The following is a 22159-nucleotide window of genomic DNA, read 5'->3' as shown; positions in this document are numbered from 1 at the left end:
GATGTGGCAAAGAGGCAGATTTCTGGCTCGATCAGGACAAACTTCTTCACCACTGTCTAAGAGAGGGCTGGGCTGCCTCGGGGGGAAGGGGCTCCCCTTCCTGGGAGGCCTTTATACAGCGGCAGCAGGATCAGCTGTCAGGCATAATGCAGACATTTCTTTTTCCAGACCTAGGGTAGACTGGCTGACCTCTGAGGCCGCTTCCAATTCAGAGATTCTATGAATTACATGAATCTATTATTCAGTGAATGCAGGTTCATGTGGGATTCAAACTATTAACATACCCTTCTACTCCTAAGGAGCAAATGAATCATGTATCATTTTTAAAGGGTCATCTGCCTAAACAGCACATTGACCTAGGAATGCTTGGAAGAGTCTTCTATGCCAAAAATGGTGCCCAGTGTTAAAAATGGCACTGTAGGGGGCAGAGCCAAGATGGCGGAGTAGAAGCATGACCTCCCTGCGGCTCTGGCTTCCACCTTCCCCAATCCATGTAAAAAGGGGACTCTAAACAAACTTTGGAGCTGCAGAACCCACAAAATGACACAGAGATGCTAACCTCCCACTGAGGACAGCCCGGCAGGCTGGCAGGAATCCAGCACAGCGCTCTAGAAGCCAAGCCCAGCCCCATGCTGAGGCTTTAGCCCCAGGGTGGGCCTAACCAGCCGCTGCAGGAGGGACTCCAGAACAGCAGCGGCAGTGGCTGTTTCCAGATTTATCAACACAGAGATGCGAAGGACAAGGTGAGAGGCCAGTGCAGTCTGGACTTTGGGACCAGTAAGTGGGAATGTGTGGCTTTTACCCCCAGGATGAGAAGCCACTGAGACGCCGGCACAGCCAGCCAGCGCCACGTGGCGGCTTCAGCTCCTGGCCTGCACAGTGTAGGGGGACCAAGCACCAGTCTGAGGGGTAATTGCTCTTGCTTTAACCTGCTTGGATCTGGATTGCAGTCTAGGGTGGAGGTCCTGGGGTGTGTGTCCAGCTCACTGAGAGAGACCTCAGAGAGGGCACCCATCTAATATCTCTGGCAGCTGAGAAAACCCCAGCGTTTGGGACGAAAGCTCCCCTGTCTGGTGGCAGAGTCCTACTGTGGCAAAAAGCCCAAAAGTCAAGTAATTGACTGGCAAAATGAGCAGGCAAAAGAAACAAAGCAGACAGAAGATTCCAACATTACATTCCTATTTTGGTGACAAGAAGGAGCAAAGCATGGAACAGGAGGAAAACAGTGAAGTCAGAACTCCTGTAAGTTATCTCCAGTAAGTTATTATCTGTCCAGACCTGAGGTTTAGTCGGTGCAGAAGCTCCTGGTCCCTGCCCTGATGCAGACGGGCAGTGGGACCAGACGTCACAGTCTTACAGAGCATCTGCAGCCAAGGGAGGGTCAGAGATAGGACTTGAGTCCACGTCTGCCAGACTCCAAGGCCAAGCCTCCATCCAACACGCTACAAACTTAACACTGATTACAGAGTGGATTCCTAAGGACTAAGAGGGCACCAAAGGAGTTCCAGGGCACAGTAATCAGAATATGGGGGTGGGGGAGGAAGGATCAATCAGAGATATTTTGGGAGGAGTTCAGAAATAGGTTTTCATTTTTTCCCCCAGTTCTAATTCCTCTCCCTCCTTCCACCCTTCCCCTCCCCAGTGAGAAAACAAGAAATACAATGCCCATCATACAGATGAAGTCACACAAAGCACATCGGCACACTGACCATGTCAGAAATGGGTTTTCAAGGTGAAAGATTTGTTGAGAGAAGGATGAATGAGAGAAGAGGTTGGTCACAGAGACATGAACAGGGAAGCTCCAGGAACACGTGACTCCCATACTGAGTTCATGCTGGGTATGTTTGGTGAGAAAGCAGAGTCACTTGGGAGGGAGAGAGGAAGATGAAATGGTGTCAAGGGAACACTCTTTAGGCAGTTCCCGGGGGGTAGGATGGTTTGGTGGGTGGGAGGGTAAAGGTAGGAAGGGCATTGAGGAAGCTGGGGATAAATCCACATGAGGTGGCAAGTTCTGGACTAGGGTGAGAGCAGGTTTGGGGGCAGATTAGATATAGGCAGGGAATAGGAAGAGGGAAGGAGGAAGGAGGAAGGGACAGACAAAGTGAGAAAGATCTGGGGAGTGGGGGAGAGAGAAGGGGGAGGAGATGAAATTGAGGGGAGAGAGAGAAGCAGTCATCAGGGTTACTAGGCAGGCTGGTCTGGAGAATGGTAGTTCTCTCCGTCTTAATGCGGAAACAGAAGGAGCACATTTGAGGGCTAAAATGAGCCTGCTTCTCAACATGTTTAAGCCTAAAGATAAGCAACTGCTCCTCCAAGTTTTAAGAAACTCAAAAAACTCCATGAAATCTTACTTTCAAAATAGTGTTGAGAATTTTTTTTCTCCCATTAAGGCTGCAGAGATCTCAGCTGTTGGGTCTAAAGCAGTGCTGGTTTCAAAGCTCCTTCAGGGACAAATTCTGTGGCTGAGACTCGGTGATTCTAGGACCCCTCCAAAGATATCCACCCTAAAAGCCCCCCAAATCAGGCTCTGCCTCAGGCATGGTTCCCAGGGCTTTGCAGAGGTTCCCTCTCCTTCCCCAGCTCTAATTCAGTCAACAGGCATTTATGAAGCTTGCCATGTGCTGGGGACAAACCACAGGACCACTTTGACCCTCAGTTTCCTCTTGTGTAAAATGAAGATAATGGGATGGTTGTGAGGACCTAATGAGAAACGGTCAGCCAATAAACAAGCATTTATTAAACACTTCCTGTGTGCCGGGCACTTTGCAAACCCTAAGAGTGCCAGATGGAGGGACGGCAATGGGAAATGGACCCGTGATTTCACTGGGAGAGGGTCTCAGCTCAGAGAGTTGCCAGGAGCACTGAGAGGGTGAATGATTGGCGGTGCCAGTACGGCAGGACCAGATCCTCCTGGCTCTTTGACTAGGTGGGGCTTGACTCCAGCACCACCTCCTTCACGAGGCCTGTCATGAGCTGGTGAGTGCTCTGCTCACCTGGTGGGACTGAGCTTCCTGAGGGCAGGACAGAGCTCTCATTCTGCCTCCAAACCCTGTGTCTAGCTAGGAGGCACTCCATCCATGCTCCTTGGCTCGGGAGGGTCCTACATCAAACCAGATCCTGCATTTTTTAGTTTTCTGACTTCCTTTTGACTTCATTAAGCATATTTCACTCTAATTTTATTGCAAACTGACATCTGAGCCTCAAGGAGTCTTCACGGCCCATTGAGCTGGATGGGACAAATACTCCCTTTGAGGAAGCAACAGTAGAAGTTGTTGTAAAGTTTTATTTACACAAACATCTCTGTGGTCCCACACGCTGTGCCGTGCAAGCACCGAATCCTCTTAGAACTGGTTGTGCTGCAGCTTGGGACAAGGACAAGAACTAGCCCTTCTTCCCTTGGGTCACAAGGAGACGGTGCCAGTTCTCTGGGCCAATGTCAACTGCAGAAGACAGCTGCTCCCCCCACCTCCAACAAGCTGGGTCTGCCTTCCTGGGCACACAAACCTGGGCACCGAAGAGGGAGCCCCCCTGGACAGAATAGGAAGGGGCTGCATTCCATGGAGAGGGAACATAGGCAGGACTGTATAAAGAAGAGAAGGGACGCGGGCCCAGCAGGCCCTGAAGGGGAGCTAGGGCAAGGGCAGCCAAGAGAGGAGGCTGAACATTCTGATGTGGGCAAGGTTTCACTGCCCTTGCAGGATGTTGGATGTACGTGATGATCTGGCAGCAACGAGAGGCACAGCCTGGCACTTTAATTTACTCGTGTCTACCATGGAATTCATCTTCCTTATGGTAACATATCATTAACTCCTGACAGCTGCTCTTTGGCTCCAGGCTCTTTTGGAAAACAATGTCAGAATGAGTCCATTCGCCAGCTCGGAAAGGAGCGCAGGATATTAAATTAAAAACATCACGGACTAGATTGAGTTATTCTTCCCCCTGTGAGGGCTGGTAGGATTCTGGCTGGCAACAATACGCTCCGACATTTTGAGCCTCACTGGGAGTATTATGTAAATGGAAGGAAGCATCTTCGTCAGTGCGCACCCCTTCTGCTTTCACCCTCAAGTCCAGGGGCAAAAGGCCAAGCCAAGGACCGTAAGTGAAGTCGAGTGAGGTCACCTGGCAGCAGTTAATGTTAGAGGACCTGGGGGAATCAATGCAAAATTATGCAAAAACAAGACAAAACAAAACAAAATTACCTAATCATCTATTACTTTTGACTCAGCAATGGAAGCAAACCAAAGAGGTCAAAGACAGAATCAAAGTCCCGGCATGAACCAAAATATCCATATCGATGCTTTTTTTTTTTTTTTGGTGATAGAAAAGAAGTGGAAACAGTGGGGCACAGCTGAACAAAATGTTGTAGGTGTGTGTGTGTGTGTGTGTGCCCACGCAGTATTGTGGGGTGAGAAGGGACCAAAATAAGGAATTCTGAGAAACATGAAAAGATGTGATGAAAAAACATGGGAAAAAAGTCAGCAGAACTCTGTCACCCTCCACACACACACAACGGCTATAATCATGAAGAATGAAAAGATCATGAAAAAGAAGTCAACTTTAAATACACAAAAAGCCTGACCCAGAGAAAACATAATGAGATGCACCTCTCTCCTCTCCGGAAAGACACATACACACAACCCTGCCTAGGACTACACGCTTCTTGAGAGCAGGGAACTCTGCCTTACACATGTGTGTGTCCCTCACATCTACCAAAAGTCATGCGCATCACAGGCTACAGTGATGTCATGGAATATCCACTGGTCTAGGAGGCAGAAGACTTGGCTCCCTCACTGACTAGATACACTAGCTTGGACAAATGAGACTCCTGCTCCAGCTTGGGTTCTCATTCATTAATGAGAGTGTTGGACTAGATTGGGGTGATTCACTTGGGATTCGTGGAAGAGGACTATAGATGTATCTGGGTGGGGAGGGGTCTGTGGACTTGAATGAGGAAAAACTGCATTTTTTTTTTTTTGTAGCATTTCCTTCAATAATGCGTATCGGCAACAAAGTAAAGAGACAGCACCTGGGACTCTGCTGCCAACAGAAATCACAGATATTTTCATACCACATTGCAGCTGTTACAGCTACTTCTAAATATCACTTACACTCATCACGACTTCAAAATGACTGTAATTAGACCTGCCGCTATATCACAGATTTGGTTTTTTAACTCTTTTAATAATTATTTCAACACAATTGCTTCCCTTTGTCGCCCTATGTATTTTATTTTATGAATTTAAAAATATGACTCTGAGAAGGCACCCATAGGCTCCCAAAGACTTTCAAAGGGAGCCATGACATGAGGAAGGTTAAGAACCCCTGGATTAGGGGTGGCCAGGTAGCACAGCGAGTAAGAGCACCAGTCCCAGAGTCGAGATGACCTGGGATCGAATCCAGGCTCTGATACTTAGCACCACACCCAGAAATAACTGGCCATGTAACCTTGAGCAAGTTACTTAACCCCAATTGCTTAATAAAAAAAAACAAAACCCTGGATTAGCTGACCTCTAAAGATCCTCCCACCTCTAAGGATCCACAAATGTCTGCTGAGTAGCTAAATAACAAGGGACATGGGAGGGTTTCTCATTTTATGTTTTATCATCGTTCTCCAGAGAATGTGGCGTTGTGAACAGAGTCAGCCTCAGAAACGCGAAGGGCTGGGTCGAGTCCCACCTCTGACACATACCAGAAACGAGACTCTCGGGAGGCACTTAACACGTCACTACTCCAGGAGACTCTCTAGGTGGACTATGAGCAGAAGGTACCACCTTTCATGGGCAGAAGGAGCTTTCTCATTCAGGAATTTCTTATAGCAATAAAACAAGGAGAGGAGATGTGGGATATGGAGGAGAGGGAACAGAGGACCACTGGTTGGGTTTCAGAGATTAAGGATGGTTGTAAGATGCCTTCAAACAAAGGCCTACAACCTGTAATCTCATCAGACAGGACTGGGAGAATTCACCCATTGATCCTGGACTCTCTGAATCAATGCCCCTTAGACACCTTGACAGCATAACACAGGAAAACTGGTCAGCACCTGCACTCGTTCAGTTGTGCAAGTACGAGCCCAGTCTCCCCTCCTCCAGAAAGGCCCCTCTGCCTCCTAAGAACAAGCCCTGGGAGACTTACAAAGGAGAACACATCAGCCCCTCCCAACTCTAGGCTCCTAAAGTTGGGGCCACCCAACTCTGTGCTGCACTGAGCCCTATGGGTAGTTGTTCTCTTCTTGATTTGAGAGTGGATTCCATCTCCAAGCTCTCCAAGCTCTCCAAGGGCAGGGACCTACCTTAGCCTTCATTTCTATTCCCTCTGAGCCAGCCCAATGATGGGCACACGGCAAGAACTCAGGAGGATTTATGGATCTGGCATTAGAAGACCCACATGATCATCCACCTCCATCACTTACTCCCTGGACACCCACAGACAAGCCAATTCTCTCTCCGACCCTCAGTTTCCCCATCTTTAAAAGGAAGAGAATAATGCCAATTGCCTAGCCTATCTCACAAGGCCGAGGTGAGGAGATCACTGAGTGATATCCCTAAAGAGTTTGGGGCTGTGATATCTCAGACATGCACATTTCCTAGTTTAGGAAATCAGAGGGCATGCCCTCCTCCTCAGGCTCTGCTCGTCTGTGTGCCTTCAGATCAATCACTTCCCTCTCTGGACCTCAGTTTCCCCTTTCGGTAAAATAGGGGGTGGGACTAGATGAACTTGAAAGTTCCTTCCAACTCTTGTGAGCCAGACTGTTGCTGCTGTTGGGATGTTTTGGGGTTTTTAAGCTTGGTAGTGTAGATGTGGCACTCGGACCTCAAGTCAGGAAGATCTGGGTTCAAATTCTGCTGCAAACACTACTGTGTGGCCTTAGGCCAGTCACTTACCCTCTACTTCTACTATGAAATGAAGAGATTCGATTTGCTGGCTTGGAGGTACCTCTCAGCTCTCCATCTGTGACCCCACAATATTCTCATCAGCTCTAGCACTGTCTGACAGAATGAGAGCTGTGAACTGGCAAGATGCTGCCATGGGGATCTGTACCATCCCTGGGCAGCTCTCTGGTCAAGATTAAAAGAAAAACCAGCAGCCATTACTGCTCTTCACTTAATGTGCATCTCACTCCCCGGTCACACGGCCAGCCATTCAGATCTCAAATTAGGCTTTTATAAAACACAGGCCTTTTCACCAAAGGCATGCCCTTTCTATGACCACTAGAGGGTAGGAAACAAGTCAGCTGCAGTATTTAGTATCAGAAAATAAGTGTTCTCATCTTCTCGGAGAATGAGACCTGCAAAGATCATCAAAAGAAGCCTCCAACAACCAAAGCATCCTAGGAGATGGGTGAACAGGGGCGGGGAGGAGGGGATGAGAGTGAAATAAAAAAGCCCAGGCACCTTCCCTACAAGGCAACCCTCTCTTACAAGACCCAGCGACCATAAGTCTATGTGGGATGGCATTTGCCAAGAAGTCAGAGAGTCCAGAAAGGTCGAGTGCCGTGGTTCTTATTATTCAAAATAATTCAGGTAAAAACTGAAACACAGAGAATCCCTGTCTGTCGCTCCCGGCCTTTGGGAACATTTCACAAAGCAAGCTAATATTTTCTAACCAGTTTTTTTTTTCCTTTTTCCTAATTAGCCATTAGCATTTAAGTTCTCCCTGTTTCTTTACTCTTTCAAATGTATAACTAATTCCAGGTGAGAGGTATCCCTGTGCTACCCACAGACATCCTCCTGAGGCAATCGATACCACTGAGGATGAAAGTGGGGAAAGAACCTTTCTTTTTAAGTTAATTCAGAGAAAAGTTTGTTCTTTTTTGCTGTTTCTCACTACCCCAGGATCTCATTATTCAGCACCCTTTCCTGAAATAATTTCAAACTGAGTGTATTAATGATAAAGGCAGAAAAAAGGCTCAAATTAGCCAGTCTGCAAATTATTGTCATTTTCAGAATTGTAAAAAATAGGAATATAAGAGCTTCTGGTGATCTGAAAAATGAGGGGTGATTGTAATTTTCATCTTGAAAATCTCTGATGTGGGCTTATCTTTTATAATAAAGAAGCACAGCCCGCTACCCATCTCAATTATATTTTAAAAGGGAGAGAGCAGAAGAGCTTTCATGCACTTTGGGCCCATGGTTCCTGCCAAATCAGCATCCTCTTGAGCTGGCCAATCTCACAAATAGGCTAACTCCTGGGACGTTATCTCCAGCTCCTATCAGCTTCAGGATTTTCTGCTCTAGACTGTGATGAAGTGGCCTGCTTCCTGCCACAGACAGACTGGTCTGTCTCAGGGCAAGGTAACTGCAATGCTGACTGCAGGCTTTCTTCTCTGAGCACCTTCCTTAAATCTTTAAAAAACGAGCATCAATTCATTATTCGTTTTATAATATTTAATATTATAAAGTGTAATATTATACAATATAGTGTAATTATATTGTTAGGTATTATAATATTTCATCTCAAAGCCAATATGACATTAATCCCCTAAACTGTCCAAGCCTCTGTTTCTTCATCTGTAAAACAGAGACAGAACTGTAGTGCCTAAGTCACAGGTTGTTACAGACATGAGGGAGGGGGTGAAGAATAAGGCACCTTTCACAGTCACCAACTTCGATCATCACCAAAGACTCTTAAAGAGCCATGAGATCGGCAGGGGCAGGCCTCTCTGGTAAGAGATGTCCCGACTGTGTGTAGTTCACAAGCTTGTCTTTTCTTTGGAGGGAATCTCCCAGAGATCCCTATGATTCAAGTCCAAATCCTCAGGGATGCTTCCCACTTCCCGGTAGACACCTACCCCCCCTTTCCTCCACTTACAAGACCTCCCGGACCTTCCTATCCCTCCTTCACCTGGACTGCTCCGAAGGCCAGTGGAGACCCATCCTTTGCCTTGGGATGCCTGAGTGGACAGCAAGGACAGCTCGTTTTCTAAGGGACTCACATCATATACTGACGTCTTGGGCACTGCCAGCCTCTAGTCCTTAGAGAACATGGCTCTCATAAAAATCACGCCTGAATTTTCTACAAACAGACTGAAGGGTATCATTAGAGAAAAGGGTGTCACCACAGCCAACAGATGTTCTCATAAAAGCAGCTTCCAAAAGGAGAAAAGCCAAGGCCTCTCCAGTGTTTGTTGACTGCATTAGCTAGTCAGTTGTGACTTCAAAAATGAAGTACTTCCTTCTTGTTTTCTAGTCACATGGAGACAGAAGATTGTTAAGTCAGGTGCAGTTAAGCAGCAGAGCAAGCACTCGCTAGCTGTGTGACATTAGGCAAGTCACTTACCTGCTGTCTGCCTCGGTTTCCTCATCTGTAAAATGGGCATAACCCTAGCTCCTGCACTCCTGCGGTGTTGGGAGATAACACTGTAAAGCACTTGGCACAGTGCCCAGTACGCAATAGGCACCATTAATGACATTTCTCTACAGTGTGATACATTAGAGAGGGTACTGCATTTGGATGTACAGGTCTTGGGTGCAAATACCAACTCTGCCACTTACTGCTGGGACAGTGGGGAAGTCCCCTATGCTAGACCTTCACCTTCCAGGGGGGTGGACAAGATGATCCCTAAGGTCCCTTTCAACACCAGATCTATTGCAAATGTTATGATTTGCTGGAGTCTTGTCAATTCAAATCTTACAACACATTGTAAAGTAAAGCTCATCTACTCACTCTAATGTAACTACGCTCCCTCAGTGACCACTTTCTTTAAAAAAAAAAACCAAACCAAAATCCTCCTGCGAGATGCCATCCTAAAAATAGCTTCCTCCCAGAGCCCTTCATAAATCTCCAGCAAACGCGGGTGGCACCGGGCCAAAGCAGTCACATCACATTACTTGGCTAAGTGATCTCCTGTCCTTTTCCAGCAGCCCTGGAAACAAGCACCGGCCAAATGGCATTTTTAAAGCTCAGAGCCCTCTCGACTTATATAGAGAAAAGTCATCCCCATCTAAAGGACAGCTAATCCCTGATGGGCTCCATCAGGAGCTCTGCCCTGCTCGAGCCTCTGACCACGCACAAACCATAAAAGGACAACATTAGCTCCAATGGATTCTGTGTGAGTTATATTTTCAAGGTAGCCCTGGAATGCTAAGTGAGAACGGCCTTGGGGACCCAGAAAGGGACAGGACCAGCTGTTATAAATAAATGATGAAGCACCTATGAGTTATTCATTTTTAAAAAGTCCAATGACGACAAGATAGCTGAGCAGCAGAGCTCAGCCAAGAGATGAGATTGCTTGAATCCATGGACTGACAAAGCCCTCCTCAGTGGGCAGCCAGCTGTCAGGAAGAGGGAGCCCAGGGCCAAGCGTCTGTGGGGGCCATGGCACCAGACTCCCTGGGGTCATCTTTTGCTACATGAGGGCTGGCTAGTCTTTACCTGACTAGAAATCAGACCAGGAAAAAGAGGGGGGGGGAGACAGAGAGAGGAAGAGACAGAGAGACAGAGAGAAAGAGAGAGACAGAGAGAGAGAGAGAGACAGAGAGAGAGAGAGAGAAAGAGAGACAGAGAGAGAGAGAGACAGAGAGAGAGAGAAAAAAAACACACCAAGAGTTCCCTTCCAGGTCTTGGGTAGTGACTGGCAGGTCTGATCTGATGCTAGTGGGCCCTCCAGTGTGCCACCAATTTAAAGAAAACGCCTGGGTTCTGTGAACACATTGCTTGTCTAGAAATAGATAAGAGCAGGGCTAGCTTTACCTTTAGGCAGGACAGTCAAGGGCTGACGTGTTGGGAGAGCAATAGGAAGGGTAGCCAGCCCCAAATATCCCCACCCCCTACCCTCTCCCACTTAGGACACCATACTTTGCAGTGACAGCACTGTTCCCTCAAAATGTAAATGTCTCAACCTAAGGAGAACACTCTCAAGACATTATCAGTCATGATCGCCTGAGTCCAAATTAGTTCATATGATCCTGGGCAAAGGTTACAGCTGTCTGAGAGAGATTTTGACAATGGAGAATGAGGTAAGGGGGAAGGAGGAGAAGGAAAGGAGAGATGAGGGAAGGAAAGAAGCATTTATTAAGTGCCCACCAGGAGTTGTGCTAAATACATTACAAGTATTATCTCAGTTGAGAAGGGGATGAGAAACCCAGTCCTGGGTGATATCCATGGAGGTAGGACCTGTCTGAAAATCCCTGGAGATCCTGAGACAGCTTGGAAGCCTTGAGGGCTGAAGGGAGGGAGTCAAGGACAAATCTGACCATCTTCCCTTGGGTGAGGGGCTCTTCCTGCTCCTCTCATATGGTCTCGTGATGGCTATTGTTTCTGGTCAGGAAGAGTGGTGGATCTGAAACCAGGGACCTGGGTTCAAAACCCACCTCTGCCACCTCAGACCTGTATGACCTTAGGGTAGTTACTTCTCCCTCCTGGTCCCAGTTTCCATCTCTACACAATTGGCGGCTGGATGAGACTTTAAGACTCTAAAACCTGTGAGATGATGACAAATCTAAAGAAGACCAGGCTTTAAATATGGCCTGACAGCTGGTTTTTTGATTCTGTTTTCTTCAGGCCGAATGATTTCTTTGGGATATGGACTCTGGTCATTTTACCAGTGGAGGTCAACAGTCCTGCAATTTCTAGAGCTGTGTGGGACAGTGAGAAGGGAAGGCACTCACTGGTCCAGGGTTATTGGGTGACTTTGTCCTATATGTATTATGTGTGTATACATAAATATATATGCATAATAACATACACATCATCTTTCCATCCATCCATCCATCCATCCATCTATCTGTCCATCCATCCATCCATCCATCCATCCAAACATCCATTCATCCATCCATCCATCCATCCATCTAGCTTTCTCTCAGAGCTAGAGCTTGATCTTCCTGATTTCAGGGATAAATCTCTATCTATTGGAGAAGCCAGTCTACCTCTCTTTTAGGAGTGGTTCAGCACCATTGGGAATCACTGAAATTTTACACAAATTCTGTACAGACTGAAGGATTCACTCCCATCCATTTGGGGCACCTCACCTTCCAAATTTGCTCTGTGATCAAAGTACATCTAAGGTTAGCTTAGCAAAAACAAACCAAAAAAACCCCAACATTGGCTCTTTTTCACTCGAGGGTAAACAGTAAATGAATTTAGCTAAGTCCACTGAAAACCCACTTTGTTTTCATCTTTCTCTTAAGCAGGTAAGATCCATCTTTTGCTGCAAATGAGCCTTCTAAGGAAGACGGTAGAGTGACCTTCACTTGGAAGCAGACTTGGAGGAACAGAGAAGACAACCTGACCTGTGCAGCTGCTGCTCCTTCGGACCTGAGTGACTCTGGCCATTGCAAGGCTGACTGTTTATGTACTGTCCTGTCTAAAGCTAAATATATCCGTTCTGAAGACTTGGTTTCCTTGGCTAATGTTGGGAAAACTCCCACAAACAATGCAGACTTACCCAATGTTTGGGCTGGAAAGGACCTTGAAATATCATCTAATCTAACCCCTCATTTTGAGGCTCAGAGGTCATAAGCAAGGGTGTGCTAGTAAATATTTAACAACTGGCTCTCAGGGAAAGAAAACAAAAAGTCCACCTGACACACTTTTAGGCTTCATCTGCATCACTGATATTAAGCCCAGACAAGCGTCCTGGCACGCAGGCACACAGCTGTCTCCAGCCCATGCCAGAACTTCCCAAGAGAGACGGCAGAGCCAGACCTTGGGAGGCCAACTCCAAAGCGCTTCCCATGATGCCAGGCTGGGTGGCTATGCTCAAACCAAAGCCTGGACAGCATGAAGCTACAGATGCAGGAAGAGGCCTTCAGGGAGCCTCCATTAGCCTCCACATGTGAGGGAAAGAATGGGAAAGCATAGTCTCAATTCTACACCAAACTCAATGTACCTAGACAAGGTCTCAGAGAGCTAGCACAGTGACTGGCGCAGAGTAGGTACTTAGTAAGGGTTGGCAGGACTGGATGGGACTGGTACAGAATGGGGGGAGGAGAAAAAGAAAAGGGGAAAGAGGATGAGAAGGAAGAATAAGCAGAGATTACACATTTAGGGACCATAGAAGTCAGCCAGCCTGGTCCTTCCATTCAGAAAACTGCTGCCCCAATGACTTGACAATGTCACATTAGCTGCAGCGGCATGATTCAAACCCAGGTTCTCTGACTGTAGGCTGGGGGAAGGGGAGAGAAGAGTGAGAAGCCGAGTGTAGCATGCAGACATATCCAGGGCAGTGGCAAATGCTAGAGGGAAAACTCCAAGTCTGAGTGGAAAATTATGCTGACCAGCAAAGACCAGCAAGTGTCCAAAGGCTCCATTTCTACCCATCACAATCTATGACCTTGCCCCCCAGACCACTCCTTTTGAGCAGATGCATGCTGCATTCAGCTCATCCACAAAGACTTTCCAAGGCTCACTACAAGGCGCCCAGGTCTTCCCCCCATACTGCCCTCGCACTTAGGACCACAGACTGGAAGGATGGGGACGGCCCATCTGCTCAGCCCCCAAACTTCACAGTCTCCACTGGAGCAAGCATACCAAGTTGTGACCATTTCTGACGCATGGAATCCTGGGGGACATTTCTCCAGCGACTCATGGTGCCAATCAGGTGAGGCTTGTCAAAACTGGGGGCAACAGAATAGTGACCAGAAACCAACTGCCCTGCAAACACAGGCCCCTCCCAGGAGATTTGGTCCCCTTTGGCTGCGTCTCCTTACAAACGTGGATTATGGAAATCAGTCTGGAATTTCAGAAGGTGGCAGGCAGAGACTAAAGCAAGGAACCCTTGTCAGGACCCTGGAGCCAGAAAGAGATTCCAGATGGCTCTGCTCTTAAAAGTCTAAAAATACAGCAATGGCAAAGCAGAAATCAAAGGGGCCTAATCACTGTGTCCAGACCCCTGGGGCCACCATGTTATTAATAGGCTCTCTGCTCTGCGCACGCACACACACACACACACACACACACACACACACACACAAGATTTTCCTTCTCTTTGGTCTGGTTCCCACGCCTTCCCTGGTAGTTTGTAAGTCACAGGGAGGTCATTCCCTTCACCAATAAATACCTGAAAATGTTCTGCAACTTAGATGGTCCTAAAGTCTCTGGTACATAGTACACTTAATAAATGCTTGCTGAGCTGACCTGCTTAGGACAGTGAGAGGGCCACAGAGCCAATAATTATGTCAGAAGTAGGACTTGAACCCGGGTCTTTCTGAGTTGGATGCAGGCTCTGCCATCAGACTGATTCTCCATATAGACACACACGTATAATTCAATCCAACACTCATTAAGGCTCTAATATGTAGAAGGCATTGTGTTTACAAAGACAAAAATGCTGGCCTCTGTCCTCAAGGAGCCCGCACTATAGGACACGTACAGAGATAAATAAGTACAAAGTTTCTATAATTTCAAGGAGAGAAGAAGCACAGGTGGGGAGGGGTGGGGAACGCTGCCTGAAAGGAGGTGAGGGGCTCTAAGAAGCGGGAGTCAGGCGGGCACCCTTCGGATCCTGGGGACAGACAGCCTATGTCAAGGATCCTTGGGTGGGAGGAGAAGGTGGAGACCACAGCATGCTGGGGAACAGCCAGGAAGCCAGTGGGGCTGAAACGTTCCAGGTGAAGAACCTTCTAGCAGGGCAGGTCTACACTTTATAGACTTGAGAGAGCTGTCTAGAACCCTGAGAGGTTAAATAAGTGACTCACCCAGGATCACACAGCCACAACGTGGCTGAGGTAAAACTAGAACCCAGATCTTTTTGGCTTCTGGGCCACATCTCAATTCACTGTAGCACAAAATTCTCTTGTGGGAGGTATAATATGAAATAAGACTGAAGAAAGACTGATCACAAACAGGAACCACAAAAATTCCCCATAAGAGGACAATCAGTAAAGATTTGGCAAAAATCAGATGTTACACATAAATATTGGAACCAAGCCCCGTTTATGGGTAGTTTTGAGATCCGGCTCTGTCCCCTTCTAGGACAGGAGAACCACATAAGTTTTGTGAACCTCTCTGAGTTTTCTGTAATTCAAATAATCAAGAGTTATCCAATTAATATTCATTAATTACATTCACGAATCCCTTACTTGGGGTTTCTAATTAAGAGTCACCAAAAATGCTTAATAGAATAGACAATGATATAAGGATTGTAATGGTATAAAATATACATCCTTTTACATTATTCTGGCAGACTGTGTGGAAAGAAATAGGAACTGGACCCATGATCTCATTGGGATGAGGAAACTCCTTTGACCAATACAGGTCCCCCCAGCTTTTGCCATGTCTAGTCCTAGATAGCTGCCCAAGGCTCTGGGTCAGACGTCAAGGTCACTCAGCCAGTACATGAGTTAGATGTGGGGACTCGAACCCAGACCTTCCCAGCTCTCTCTCTGCTATGCCATGCTGCCTCTGATTGGTCATGTGCCATTTGACAATGAGAGGTAGTAGCACAGAGTGCCACAGGACATACTGCCCATTAAAGTGCTTCACAGACTAGCAAGAACCATATCCCAAGGAATGTAAGCTCTCATATACCAAGTACCATCTGGATCCCAAACGGTGGGGGGCAGGGGGGGGGAGAGAGAGAGAGGAAGGGAAGGAGAGAACAATTGAGGACGCAGCCCTTCTCTGTGGCATCATCACGGCATGTGATAGACTATGGAGAGTCCTGCCATCCTGGTACAATCATGGGAAGACAGGACTAGGAACAATGGGGAAACTGAAAAGCATTGGACCAGCTCCTGTGGTGGCGGGTTCCTCTTTGCCCAAAGGCTGGATGCCCACTTGCTGAGTGCCCATTCTCACTCCAATGGGAGTCAGTGCACACAGTCACTAAAGTCCTTTCCAACTTGGAGATCTTCTCATTCTTTAAATATTGGAGGGCATCCACCAGGTACTTCAAAATTGCCTACCCAGATCACCATGTCAGGAAAGGGACTGAGAAAGATATACTGCATGGTTAATGGTGATTTTCCCTAGACTCTAACTTTTGGAAACTGGGCCACGGCTGCAGAAAGGAAATGAGGAACTTCATCTGCTATCCCTCATATTTAAATAAAGCACAAAAACATTCTTCAATGCCAAAGAGAAATCAGTTCTGTATTGCCAATGTTGCCCAGTTCCCTGGGCTAGCAAAGGAGGTCAAGCAGATACAGTGAGTGGTAACTGGTTATTGTTTCCAGTTATACAAACTACTAAGCCTCCATGAACACCTAGGCCAGAGATGTATGCACTCCAAAGGCCCAGGAATCACAAACTCTTCCATCTCCAAAAGAGATTACTATTTTCCATCTTAATAATGCTGACATTAAAAAAAAAAAGTGTGTGTGTGTGTGTGTTTAATGGACTCATGGTACAGTGGGTAGACAGCTAGTCTCAAAGCCAGGAAGAGCTGTGTTCAAGTCTTTCCTCATTACCCCTCAGTGCCCTGCACAGTAGAGAAGGTGCCCATCTGCACTGGCTAAGGGCATTTCATCATCCAGGAGTCCTATTCTGATAAAACCTTTTAAAAATATGAAAACGTGCATATCAGAAATGACTCTGCCCATGAGGATCAGCCCCAGGGCAGCAGGGATCTTCCTTTTGGTTCTTCCCAATAGATGTGTGGGGCATGTGGGCGGATGGGCAGCTCCCCAGGTTCCTGAGTGCCCAGCAGAGGCCAGATCCCGGTCACAGCTCTGTGCTGGCCCCTCAGAGCCGCAGGGTCGCTTACCGAGTCATCTCATTGGTCAATGTCCTTCAGGTTGGGGCCCTCAGTCTTTTCATCCAGAAGCCAGGGTCCTGGCCTATTCCTTGTCATTACCCCAAAGAGCCACATTCAGATAAGGCTTGGAGGCCACCTTTTCCTCCTTAAATTACCCATGTGTCGAGGCCCACTTCTCACAGGGATTTGAAACCTGGGTCTATGAACACGGCCTCTGTTTTTTAACGAATACATTAGTGCAATTAGTTTCTTTTGGATTCCTATTATTTTACTTAATTGCTGAAAACCATTATTCTGAGAAGGTGCCATATAGCCAAAGGGGTCTGAGAAGGGCAGCAGGGACCAGTGAAGAATCAGGCAGCCCCAGAGCCACTAGCCATGAGACCCTTGGCATATCATCATCTGACCAGGGGGCATTTTCTGGATGCCTACTCCTCTGAGCTGTACAAAAGCCCTGGGAGCTAAGTACTGTTACCTCATTTTACCAAATGGGGCATTTTATAGGGGCGGATATGTGGCAAAGTGGATAGAGTACCTGGCCCAAAGTCAGCAAGACTCCTCTTCCTGAGTTCAAATCTGACCTCAGACACTTCCTGGCTGTGTGACCCTGGGAAAGTCACTTCATCCTGTTTGCCTCAGTTTCTCCACATCAAATGAGCTAGAGAGCTCCTGGCAGCCCTTCTCAGTCTCCAAATGATTCTTGCTCTTCCACTCCCCTCTGGCAGTTCAGAGCACCCCCTCTTCCCCCACTAAGCCCAGCCTCCAAGAGATCCCTCCAGGTTCAGGCCTGCCTTCCCCTAAAGTACTCCACCCTCTAAAATTACCCTCCTCCTCCACTCCACCTGCCCTCCTTCCCCAATTAAGACTTTCTCTCTTTATAATGCAGCTGGTCTCAGCTAGGAAGAAAGCAATCTAATTATGCGATTAAAGGAATTCACTTTACAGTGAGAATGAAGCTTAACCCTCCTGGGGCTCCCAAAGAGGAACATGTGATCCAAATGGATCTCTAATTGCTGGGAAGTATTAGGGAGATATTTGGAGAGGGAGGTAGGAGGGAGTGCTGGGTAGAAGGGCCTAGAAATTCAATTCAACAATTTCTTTTAAATTCAAAAAATACCCATTAGGGAGTCTATGATGTTCAGCTACCCTCAGCTTGCTCCCCAAAGAGAGTGAGTACCTTCCCCCTTCCCCCTCCCCAAAAGCTGCCAACCCCTGCTGCAAAGCTATGGGATAAACAAGAGTTAGTCATGGGCAAGGCACCAGCACCATGGAGAGGCTGGAGATTCTGAAGTCCCCCCGACCTGAGTCTGAAGAAGGGAGAACCCATGGCCTTCCCAGCCCTGTGAGCTCTGGCAAATCCCCTGGCCTCTCTGGGTTCGGTTTTCATCGATTCAGTGAGGGGGTGGATTGGATGGCCCTTCCAGTTCCAAACCTATGACCCCAGGTTCTGTCACCAAGGATGCACAAGGCACTTCATTTAAAAAGAAGGCAACCCTATAAAAACAGACCTTTCAAATATGTAAGTGAAAGCAATCTTCCTTTACCTCCCACCTGGCTTCCCTCCAGACGTCCAGATCCTTCTGCAAGATGAATTCAGTTTTTCATGCTCCTCTCCTACCCGGCTGCAGGGCCTGTCTGAAGCCTTTCTTAGAATCACCAGTGCTCAGCACAGGGCCTGGCACATAGCAGGCCCTTAGTAAATGCTCACTAACTCTGACTCTTATAAAGGTCATAAGAATCTAGCTCTTCTGTTCAATTTCCTTTCCTCAACAGGTACCTACATCGATACAGGTATCTAATATTTTAGAACCTAAAGCCAAGTCAGTCCTTCATCCTGCAAAGATTTCATTAGCATCTAAAAGAGGGAAAAGCAACAATCCATACCACAATTTCTCTCCACTAAAAATGACTGGGTTCTCATGAAGTGGCAAAGCGTGGTCTGGAGAAGAGCTGGGGAAGGGGTGGAGGTGGAGGCTGCTGGCTTCAACTATCTGAAGGGCTGTGATATGGAAGGGAGACTGGGCCAGCCGCGCTTCTCCCCAGGAGGCAGAGCAAAAACCAATTCGAGGCAGGTGCAAGAAGTCAGGCTGAATGCAAGGAAAGTCGTCTTCATCCTAGAGCTGGACCAATGGCGGGGTCAGTGCTGGGGTCTGTTTGTAGGAGAGGTCCTTGGGGAGGTGTGTGCTGGCCTGGAAGGTCCCTTTGGATCTGAAATTCTGTGTGCGTGTGCATGCGCATGTGAGCAACACGCAGGGCCTCACCGCCCTTCCCATCCAGAGCTGGCCCAGCTCAGAAGCACAGGGCAGCCTCTGCACCAGTGTTGGCAACACCCTTCACTGCCACCTCTGTGACCTTGAGCAGCTATGCCACCTCTGTCCCTCCTTGTCCTCACTGGCCAAATGAGGACATGAAACTTTACAATTTCCAATCTCTTCTAACTCTCAATCTTATCATCCCATGCAATCTCACATATCTGGATGGTGGCCATGTGGTTCTCTAATTTTGGAGCTGGGAAATAGGGCAAAGCTCCTAAGAAACAAGTGGTTGGGAGGATGAGGGGAGGGGTCCCCAGCACAAGGCACCATGACAGATGGGGGAGGGGTCCCCAGCACAAGGCTCCATGACAGATGGGGAAGGGGTCCCCAGCACAGACAGGTGCCATGACAGATGGGGAGGGGTCCCCAGCACAGACAGGTGCCATGACAGATGGCACAGAACTTTGGGAAGTGGGAACTTTAACAGTAGCTAAGGAAGGCATTCTGGGGTGCGTTTCTATGTATAGGAAGAGAACTATTAATGATGAATATTTTCCCCTGGGACCAAAAAAAAGGAAATTGTGGAATGGGTGTGAAGAACAAGGGCAGCAACACAGAGGCAGCTGTCATGGGTGGATGGACGTTCTCGTCCTGGGAGAAGGAGCAGCTTTATCCCCATTCCCTGGGGTGTGTAGGGAGAAAAGGGACCCTGCAGTGACAGAGGCAGGGGAAGTAGCCCACAGCTGGTTATGCCAAAGGGGCTCTAGGGCCAGAGGATGGAGCCGTGGCTGGCTGGGGAGGAAGCGAGAGCCCACCACTGCCGTGCTGGATGCCTGGGCCAGGGTCACTCACACCGCACTAGGCACAAGTCTATGTATGAGTCACTCCTAGATCCTCCAGAAGTCTGATATAGGATAATGTCCCTAGGGAGGCCAGCTCCAAGACAGCACATATCACCAGTATCATGACAAGGAGCCATGAGATCAAGATATAATGTATTCTCAACACTGCATTGTGATACTGAGTACCGGTAACAATTCACAAGATCTCAAGCTGGAGGGGCCTCAGAAGCCACCTATTCCTACCCTTTCCTTTTATGGATGAGCATGAAAAGAATCCAGTGACTTGTCCAAGGTCATGTTCACACAGCTCAGTAAGGCGCAGTGTGGCACCATGCAGTCACTCCACCTCAGTCTGAAGCTCCCCCAGCCCATTTCCTCATCTATGAAATGACAGATCTGCAGTAAATGGTCTATGGTCCTACAACAGACACACTAGCTGTTTAACCCTGGGCAAATCACCTAACTTGTCGGTCTCAGTTTCCTTATCTGTCAAATGGGGATAACAACAGCACCACCACAAACGCTTGTCCTGAGGCTAAGATGAGATGATGGCAGAACACTGGGCAAACCTTCAGGCGCTACAGAGAGGCTGGTCATTGTCACCACGATTACTGATTGTTCAGCAGACCTGATACTTGAGCCCAGGTCCTCAGAGCACCCGTTCAGTGCTCCGGTCCTTCTTCTCTGCCCCGCAAAGGAGCAGGTGAGCACAAAAGGTAGCCTTTGAACAGTACCTGAGAATGCCGCATCAGCCTAGCTTTCCCAACCCCACCCTTGCTACTAGACACTGCCAAGGCCTTATGGGAAAGGCTGAGGAAGCACTGAGAGATAAACTCCAAGAAAGGCCACAGGGCAGCTGGCCCATTAATAAGAAGGAGCTTTCCTATTTTCCCCTGCTGGCAAAGCTCCCACTGGTTTTTGCCTGTGGAATGGGGTGTAGCTATTTTTGGAGAATTATGAAATTTATTTCTCATTTCTGAAAAAAGTGACACTTGTTATCTTTACCCCTGAATTGGCTTGCTCCTTCTATTTTTGCTTCTGGAACACTGGAGACTGAAGGACATCAGCATTTCAGACTTAGGAAAGCTTGTGGACATCTGATGCCTGAGTGCTTATCTTGGTTCCTTCCTTTTTGCTTTCTTGCAGAGCATACGGGTTAGGTTAGGCATGGTATAATTTGGAGGTCTTCTGCATTCATAGGCTTTGCTAGGACTTGTTCTGATGGGGCCCTGAACCACAGAGTGAACCAACAAATCCTTAATATTTTTTGGTTTTCAAAATTATTATTAATAATAATTCCTATTATAAGATTACAAATTGGGAGTTGGAAAACATCAGAGGCCACAGTTTGTGAGGCTTAACAAAGTCCTTTTCTTATCACAGCCTCATGAACTGCAAAGTCTGATTATCATTCTCCCCAGTTCACAGATGAAAGAACTGAGCTTCTCACTGGTGAGCCCTGCCTTAGCATAACCCCAGAGAGGGTTAGTACCCCAGCAGTGCTTCTAACCAACCCTGCTGTCCCGAAAGAGCCTGGCACTGGTTCCTCCTCACTGAGCTCAACGACCTCCTTGGGTGCATCCATTCCCTTCAGTCCCACAAGATCTCCTAAGCAGGTCAGCTCCAAAACCATCGTCCATTGCACCATCACTACATGTTAAGTGGGCAGGTGCCTGGGAGGGGGGAGAAATAAGCCAGATATCTCACTGACCAAATTCTGAACCATCTTCTACAATTAAAGCTACGTCTCCCAACATTCAAACCAATTCCCTGAGTAATTCCCAAGAAATAATCTACCAAAAGACCTACTACCCTCCAAGTGAACCCATTTTTGTGGATTCTTCTCCAGTAGAGTATTAGAGGGCCACAGGTTCAGATTTAGAACTGGGAGAGGCTTAGAGGTCATCTGGGTCAAGCCCCTCACTTTCTGGATGAGGAAACTGAGATCCAGAAAGGCTAGGGACTTGACCAAGATCATACAAGTAGAGGGGGAGAGCAGAGATTTTCCCAGGTTGAGTAACAGAAAACCTAGAAATTCAATGAGATGTCTTGAGTCAAACAGCAGGTCAGCCAACAAGCATTTACTAAGTGTTTATTATATGTGACACACTGAGAGACAACTATATAAAGGAGAGCTCCAAAACCAAAGAGTGGTCTGGGGAAATCTGTAGTCCTTCTCAGTTAAAAAGAGGATGGGCTGGGTTGTTCTTTCTTCTCTTAATGACCATCCAGACCTTGGAAACAGCTACTACTTTCCCTGATCACTTCTGTAGCATTAAAACTGCAAAGGCCACCAGCCTCCTGAAAACAGCAAACCCTGACAGGGGCCTAGCAAAAGCCAACTTAGTGACCTGAGATTCTTAGGACTCTGCCTTTATCCAGAATCGCATAATTATAAAAAATGAAGAAGGCTCTAAAGAGACATATAA

The 22159-nt window shown here is 47.5% G+C and overlaps 1 protein-coding gene across 4 annotated transcripts in view; it reads right to left on the bottom strand.

The window, feature by feature from the left end:
• Positions 1–22159, bottom strand: part of PPM1L (protein phosphatase, Mg2+/Mn2+ dependent 1L) — a 310982-nt gene that overhangs the window by 95846 nt on the left and 192977 nt on the right. The window contains exon 1 of one of the 4 annotated variants that reach the window (XM_069083502.1): positions 13468–13661. The exons of the other annotated variants lie outside the window; for them this stretch is intronic. Within the exon in view, the coding sequence (XP_068939603.1) occupies positions 13468–13509 (42 nt within the window). The 5' untranslated portion in view covers positions 13510–13661. Of the gene's footprint in view, positions 1–13467; positions 13662–22159 lie in introns of those variants that run through there. 4 annotated transcript variants of the gene reach the window in all.

This window comes from Petaurus breviceps, unplaced genomic scaffold (assembly GCF_028583685.1).
Source record: "Petaurus breviceps papuanus isolate PSGF00001 unplaced genomic scaffold, PetGlider_PUasm1.0 173, whole genome shotgun sequence".
Taxonomy (NCBI): Eukaryota; Metazoa; Chordata; class Mammalia; order Diprotodontia; family Petauridae; genus Petaurus; species Petaurus breviceps.
The sequence above is the reverse complement of the archived record's forward strand: the minus strand, read 5'-3'. Positions and strand labels throughout refer to the sequence as shown.